The 7,797-nt window shown below is 56.2% G+C and overlaps 1 protein-coding gene across 2 annotated transcripts in view; it reads left to right on the forward strand.

Moving 5' to 3' along the window:
- The window catches only part of PDE10A (phosphodiesterase 10A), a 230,988-nt gene extending 223,649 nt beyond the window's left edge, over window positions 1–7,339 (forward strand). For both annotated transcript variants that reach the window (XM_015558396.1, XM_015558397.1), the window contains exons 19-23: window positions 799–971; window positions 1,819–1,930; window positions 2,988–3,068; window positions 5,730–5,818; window positions 6,560–7,339. In XM_015558396.1, the coding sequence (XP_015413882.1) occupies window positions 799–971; window positions 1,819–1,930; window positions 2,988–3,068; window positions 5,730–5,818; window positions 6,560–6,677 (573 nt within the window). In that variant the 3' untranslated portion in view covers window positions 6,678–7,339. The remainder of the gene's footprint in view (window positions 1–798; window positions 972–1,818; window positions 1,931–2,987; window positions 3,069–5,729; window positions 5,819–6,559) is intronic.
- Window positions 7,340–7,797: the final 458 nt, after the last annotated feature.

The raw sequence follows: 7,797 nt of genomic DNA on the forward strand, positions 1-7,797 counted from the left end.
CCCCCCACCTGCCCTCCCCTGCCAGCCTGGTCACCCCTAACTGTCCTCCCTGCCAGCCTGGTCACCCCTAACTTCTCCCCTTGCCAGCCTGGTAACTCCTAACTGCCCTCCCCTGCCAGCTCGATTGCCCCTAACTGCACTCCCCTGCCAGCCCAGTCACCCCTAACTACCCTCCCCTGCCAGCCTGGTCACCCCTAACTGCCCTCCCCTGCCAGCCATCTCGTGGCCACATGGGGATGGCCATCTTGTGTTGGAGTGATGGTCAATTTGCATATTACCTCTTTATTAGATAGGATGTGAAATTGGAGCTTTAAACATATTTTTGTATCCAGTAATACTTTATTTATAGATATGAAAATTAGAATTTCATAGATACTCTTCTTTTTAAATTATCTTTTTAATTAAACTTATTGGGGTGAATTGGTTAATAGAATTATAGGTTTCAAGTGCACAATTCTACACGACATCATCTGTATATTGCACTGTGTGCCCACCACCCACAGTCATGTCTCCTTCCATCCCCATATATTTGACCCCCTTAACCCTTTACTGCCTACCCCTTCCCTCTGGGAACCCCTTCCCTTTGGTGTTTTGTTCCCCCCACGCCTGGTCATTGGTGTGCCCAATGCCATTGGCTGGCTATGCAGTAGGTTACAGTTGTTCCTGTGGAAGATAACAGTAATTAACAAGTCATAACACAAGGATAAACTCTGTGTAACTGACCTGCTCTTGTTTGGAGGAACTAAAAGCATCAGGGCTGTGAGCAGGTGCCTGTCACTGGTGTGCTTGTCTCCACAGCTGGAAGGGCACAACATCTTCTCCACGCTGAGCTCCAGCGAGTACGAGCAGGTGCTGGAGATCATCCGCAAAGCCATCATCGCGACGGACCTTGCCCTCTACTTCGGCAACAGGAAGCAGCTGGAGGAAATGCACCAGACGGGCTCGCTGAACCTCAACAACCAGTCCCACAGGTGCACGTCCTGTGCAGCGGGGGGAGCCCGGGAGTGCTTGGTGCTTGTGGGATCCATTGGAATGCCACTGGTCCTTTCAGATGTCCTCTCCCATCGGTGTTCATTCCAGTCAGTGTTGTGTTTTATGTACTCGAGGCCCAGTGCATGAAATTCGTGCACTGATACGGTCCCTAGCGGCTGCTGCTGCCAGCTGGGGCCTCCCTCTTCCCCGGCCAGCCCCACCCCCTGGTCAAACTCTCGGACAAACTCCCGGTCGAGGGGACAATTTGCATACTACGCTTTTATTATATAGGGTTGAGATTTCTTATTGGCTCGTTATTATAGCTTCCATATCTCTCGTAAAATTTCCCAATTTCTTCACCTCTTGTAGCCAAATATGTATTTCTCTGAAGGTTCCCACACACTTGTCAGTTATGTTAAGTCCTCATCTGTGAACGGAGTGGCAGTGCCTTCCAGGTGTGCTGTCCAGAGGGCCTGGAGCCGTCAAGACAGCTCTGACAGAGCAAAAGCCAAATCTGTAGACCTTGACCCAACGTGAGGCTCCCTGTACTAGTAAAGTGACAGCCGTCAGACGGGTGCGCGGTGTTAGTGTGGACAGACAGGCCCGCGCTTGCAGGAGGCTCACGCTAGACTCACGTTGGCATAGAAAGTGGCTGCGGGCTGAAGTCCTAATTCCCAGCATGTTACCATTGGAGATGGGACTTTTAAGAAGAAATTAAGGTAAAATGAGGCCATGTAGGTAGGCCCTTCCCCAATATGAGTGGTGCTGACCGCTCTGTGCCCCGTGCCCTGGAGACCCCGCCTTGTCACAGGTGGGCAGTGCTGACTGCTCTGTGTCCTGTTCTAGAGACCGCGTCATTGGCTTGATGATGACTGCCTGTGACCTTTGTTCTGTGACAAAACTGTGGCCAGTTACGAAGTTGACGGCCAATGACATTTACGCAGAATTCTGGGCTGAGGTAGGTCGTTGGTTTTCATATGACTATCAATAACGTCAAGAAATGGGAAAAACGAAGAGCAAGCAAACGTGGGTGATGTAGTAACACTACGTTAGCTGCTCACGTTGCAAGTTATTTCAAAGGCTGCGGTTGGTCACACCCCGATGGGCTCAGCGCTCGCACAGCAGGTGAGCACGAGGGTGGCTACGTCTGATGAGGGTGTGCGTCAGCTCTGACTCACCCGGAAGGGACTGCTTCCAGACAACACGAGTTTTCCTTGTGGAGTAACGGTTCCCACGCTCAGGAGTAGTCATGCTCAGCTGTTGGGGGCAGGCCCGTCCAGGCACCGAGGGGACCGCAGCCGTGGGCAGTGCAGGTAGAAATGCGAGGGGGTCGCGCCGTCCCACAGGCCAGGGGCTGTCCGCGCTCCTGTCCACGGTGGGTGCCCGCCTCTCCCGGCCTGGAAGGCAGCGGGAAGCACTGGTTTGTGAGCACCTGTCCTGACGGAGACCTCGGCTTTCCTTCTGAGTCGTCTCCGAGCGAGCAGCATGCCCTCTCTTGTTCGCATGTCGTCTCCGAGCGAGCAGCGTGCCCTCTCGTTCGTGTGGCTCCACAGTCCGAGGCCCTGCCTTCGGCTCATGCTGTTCACAGGCTGCTCGCCCAGAGCTGGCAGCACAGCCGTCTGCAGTGAGCGTCTGTGGCTGGGCCTTCACGGAGACGCATCTGCACCAACGCGCTCTGGACCCGTGTCCCTCCCCTGGCCCAGCTCCGCCCCCTCGGCACAGGAAACACCGTGGGAAGCGCCAGGGGACAGGCTTGGAGTTGCTCCATGGCTCTCCACTCCTCTGATGAAACGCCTGCCTCCTGCAGAGGGAACAAAGGCAGCTGGGTTCTGGGCGGTGCGTGCAGAGGGGCCTCAGGACAGAGAGCACAGGGCAGCGCTGCGGTTTTCACTGTTGGGCTTTGTCATGTCGGTCACCACAAGCAGGTGCATTGTGAAGAAGCGAGTGATGGGAGGGAGGAGCCGTGAGCACTGCGCCTGCTTGGCAGTGAGACATGACTGTCCCGCTCCTTCCAGGGCGACGAGATGAAGAAGCTGGGGATCCAGCCCATTCCCATGATGGACCGGGACAAGAGGGATGAGGTCCCACAAGGCCAGGTATGATGCGGGACGCCCGGGAGCGTGAGGCGGCCGTGCCGTCGGGCATGGATAAAGCACTCCCATCTGTGTCCCTGTGCACGGTGGCTCCTGCGGGCTTGGCAGCTCAGGCAGGAGTGTTAGTGCTTTATCCGCAAGCGCCTGACAGGCCTCCGCTCTGCCCTTGAGTCACGGCCCGAGCCGAGCCCGCGGGCTCAGAGCTCAGGCGCTCCCTCGCAGTGGACGCCGGCCGGGCCTGCTCTCCGGCTGGTGCTTCTCCCTGTGCAGTCCCCAGGCTGCCGGGACCCTGGAGGCTGAGGGCAGGGCGGTGGTTTGGGCGGGTGGGGGGTCGTGTTCAGAGGGCAGAACCGTGAGCCATGTGGAGCCCTCCCCACTGAGGGCGTGTGGGAGCCTAAGGACCCAACTGGGAACCCGAGTCCACGCCCGCCTGGTGGGCAGGCCTCCCACAGACGCTGTGCAGTGAACACACCTTTCCTGACGGGAGATCCAGGTGGAGGAGTGCAGTTGGGAATATTTTTTTCACGCAGGAAACATTTTGTCATTGAGTGAACAGGTACTTTTTGGAGGTTAGCATCATAGATTTTGATTAGGCCCACTTTTCCTAAGAAATAATGCATAGACTTTCAGTACATTCGAGTTTCATCTTGCCATAAATTGACTATCATTCCCTCTCCAGGGAACATACATAAAATACTTAACTTACACTGACTTTTTGTGTCTTGAGAGTTCTCATGCCTTGTTAACTTTCCATGTGCCCATGTGTGGTGTAATGACTTTCACAAGATTATGGCCTTTTTAACTCCCCACCCTCTAATGCCACAATTAGGAAGTTAGTTCTGGACAAGTAGTTATCATATGGAATTAAGGGTAGAAATAATTCCAGAAGATTTACAGAATGATGGTGTTTTTAAAATATATGTTTTTATTGATTTCAGAAAGGAAGGGAGAGAGAGGAAAGAGAGAGAGAGAGAGAGAGAGAGGAGAGAGAGAAAGAAACCATGATGAGAGAGAATCACTGATTGGCTGCCCCCTGCACGCCCCACACTGGGGGTCCAGCCCACAACTCGGGCCTGTGCCCTGACCGGGAACGGAACCTGGTTCACAGGTTGACACTCAACCCCGGAGCCACGCCGGCCGGCAACAGGATGATGGTTTTGACGAAGTTCTCCGGTTTCCTACTAGGTTTGAAGGTGGTTTGTTGACGGCTCATACAAGGGCCGGCGACAGGATGATGGTTTTGACGAAGTTCTCCAGTTTCCTGCTTGGTTTGAAGGTGGTTTGTTGACGGCTCATACAAGCGTGTGTGCGTGGAGGGCGCCGGCCCAGCGGGAGCTGCAGGCTCCTGCGTCTCCGGCCTCTGAGCAGAGCCCCATGTCCTTGGCCGGGCTTTCGAAAGGACTGTTCCCTCCCCTTTGGGCAGATGTGCACCCGCACGCCTGGCACGCACGCTGCACGGACTCTAGTTTAGCGGCGGCTCTTTCCCGTTGTTTATGGCTCATTCCCTGTGGGGTCTCGGGGCCAGTCTCCAGACTGGCGTCTGTCTGCGGGCTCCCACGCAGGGCCCGTGGGAAAGGCTTTTCGTCCCGAGATGGCGCCCCTCGTGCCACGTGGGCTTTCCACGCGTTCTCTCACCCTCACGTGGGTGGGGAGTTCGTTGGGAGTTTGCTGGGTGTGTGGTTGAAGGCCGGGGCCTCAGAGTGCTTTTCTTCCTGGAGAGCTGAGCGGACATCGCAGCAGAAGGCACAGGGCACTGGCCGTGACTCCGAGATGGGGCTGAGTTTCGTGTTCCTGAATTAAGGGAACAGTTTGTTTTTCCCAAACATCACAGGCTTGTGTGCAGGGTGAGGGTGTTTTAGATACAGTACTTCTGTGGTCACCTGATACGTGACCAACTACGTTGCTTCTAAATGGCTATGGCTGTGCAGTGCTGCTCTGCTGCAGTCCTGACGCCTGTCTCCAGCACCTGCCTTTTCCCTGCTCTCGTGCTCCGTGAGGCTGTTCCATGTTAAAGAGGCAGGCAGGCCTCCGCCTGGCCACGGTGGAGGGTGGGAATGCGTGGGCATGAGCTAGTAAGCGGTGTGAGTGCAGGAGGACGCGCAAGGACCAGTCGTTCTGCACCTCTCTCCCCTGGCACATCCCATAGAAGGCTGTTTTCTTCAAAGACATTGGGAAGCCACGGGAAACGGGATTTGACAGGTTGAGAGGACTGGGATCCAGTGCATGGGATTGTAGTGGGTCAGGCAAGGGAGTGGGGCTGAGTGTGGCATCAGGAGAGAGAACGAGGCACCAGAGCCAGCAGGCCAACCAGCAAACAGACCTGGCCGTGGTCCTGAGCGGGAGAGGGGGAGGGCTCTGTAGAGGCAGGTGCTTGACCTGGACACGCCTTGGGGACCCCAGATCTGACCAGAGGTAAGAATGGTACCTGGATCATAGCTGCTTCATCCAAAGTCGATCCCACGGAAGGTGGTGCTTTGGTTTACAGTAACTGATATGCTGTAGGCTGCCCTGGGCTTCGCTTCTAGAGTGTGTGACGCCCGGTCTTGCGTAGCAAAGCGAGACCTGTAGTGTGGCAGCCAGGCTTAGGGACAGGACGTCCCGGAGGGAACACGTGTTGCTGGTGGCTAACGTGTGTGTGTTTCTTGCCGGTGGCTCCATGGGCAGCTCGGCTTCTACAACGCGGTGGCCATCCCCTGCTACACCACCCTCACCCGGATCTTCCCGCCCACGGAGCCGCTCCTCAAGGCCTGCAGGTGCGTACAGCCTCGGAGGAGAGACTCAGACTCTGTGCAGGCTCTCCTGTTGACACGGTCACAGATGCCCCTTTGCTAAGCCCCTCCCCACCCCACGACCTCCTCTGATGCCACTGGCATGTGTGTCCACGAGCTGTGCACACTGGACAGCTCCCTCCTTTCCTCCAGGATCCAGTGTCAGCCCTGCTCTGACACTGTCTGTCCTGGGACCCAGGCCTCCAGTTCTGTTCATCAGCTTATTTTGTTCATTAGATTCCAGACCTGAGTGAGATCATGTGATACGTGTCTTTCTCTGCCTGTCTTATTCACTTAGCATAGTGCTCTCCAGGTCCCTCCATGCTGCCTCAAAGGGTAGGAGAGCCTTATTTTTCCCAGCTGCATAGTATTCCATGTGTAAAGGTACCACACGTTCCTCAGCAAGTCATCTGACGGCACATCCCCGCTTTGCCACCCCTTCTAACTGGGTGACAGGATCTGTCTGAGCCTCGCCGGCCTCCTGCCCGTGCCATCTGGGACCTGGGCCCCTCCCGCAGGCTGAGGTGGCTTCAGGCTCTCCTGAGACACTAAGCTGCCGTGTCCAGTCAGGGAGGCGAATGGGAGCCTGCCAGCCTAGCAAGCAAGTTACCAGCAGAGTCAGCACAGCCCCCCAAGCCCTGGGCGGAGCCTCCGCAGGGGTAGGTCAGCGTGAGGCCAGCCCAGGGCCCGAGTAAGCAGCACGTGTCGCTGCCCCATCTGTCCTAGGAACAACCTCAGCCAGTGGGAGAAGGTGATCCGCGGGGAGGAGAACCCAGCCTGGGCCCCGTCCCAGCCGGTGGCCCCCGGCCCCTCGGAGAAGCTGCCTGTGAAGATGGACGACTGATGGCCCGGAGCTGCCCCACCCACAGACGCTCGTCTCGCTGCTTGGACTTTTCTACCTTTTATTTTTGTGGGAAACCTACACCTGGCGACAGGGATGCCAGCCTCGTGCAGAAGGTACCATCACGTGACTCCGCCCGCAGCTGACTCCTGCCAGGCTCGCCCTCAGCGTCGCAGACAGCGAGCTGTGGGACACGGGCCAGCGAGCGGCCTGGCCTCCCGGGCTGACGTGGCTGAGCCGTCCTGGGGACGCAGACGTTCTCCGCCGGGGTGCTTTGCCCAGAGCTGGTCTTTCTGGTGCGGGTTGGAAACGGTACTATGGCGCTAGTGTACTTTGGCTCTCACACCACCGTCGCTCCATGTTGTTGGCTATAAATAGGAGTTTTACGCATTCAATTGTGGGTGTTCGTGTGTGGCCTGCCTGTGATGGGCATGGGCGCAGCAGGCAGCCGCAGGACCGAGGTTCCGAGGGCGCGTCTGTCTGCATCGGCGAGGGAGGAGGGCGCTCATTGCAGAGCTCCGTGGACGGAGTGCGGGCTCTGGAGTGCGCGCTCTGCAAGCCCTGCAGGCAGGAGGCAGCCCTCTCTCCTGGGGAAGAGCCGCGAGGATGAGAGCAGGCGTCTGGTCCCACGCAGGGGTGCAAAGGGTATTAAATGGTTCATTGCGGTCTCGGCACAGTCACTCACTGTTTTACAAGGAGAACGAAATAAAAGCGAGGCATACGCATTTTTTGCCGGAAGGTTTTATGGCTGTAAATGTGAATTTTGAATAATGATTTCTTTGTAGTTCCACTTTGTGTCATGGCAGAATTTTAGGCCCACGTTCACAATGAAGGGTTTCTTCTTCAGATCATTTCATTACCATTCATTTCTCCCAAAATCAAATTAAACCACGAACTTGAATCTTCTCTAAGTTTCCTTTCTCCTGCTGCTTCAGCGCTCAGGTCTCAGTCTCCTGCTGCCCTTGTCCTGCCTCCGCTGCCTGTCAGGATGGGAAGGAGTGGAGCCAGAGCGAGGGCCGGGGCAGATGTCTTTTAAAAAAAATATTTTTATTGATTTCAGAGAGGGAGGGGGAGAGAGAGAGAGAGAGAGAGAGAGAGAGAGAGAGAGAGAGAGAGAGAAACA

This window comes from Myotis davidii, unplaced genomic scaffold (genome assembly GCF_000327345.1).
Source record: "Myotis davidii unplaced genomic scaffold, ASM32734v1 scaffold592, whole genome shotgun sequence".
NCBI classification, from domain to species: domain Eukaryota; kingdom Metazoa; phylum Chordata; class Mammalia; order Chiroptera; family Vespertilionidae; genus Myotis; species Myotis davidii.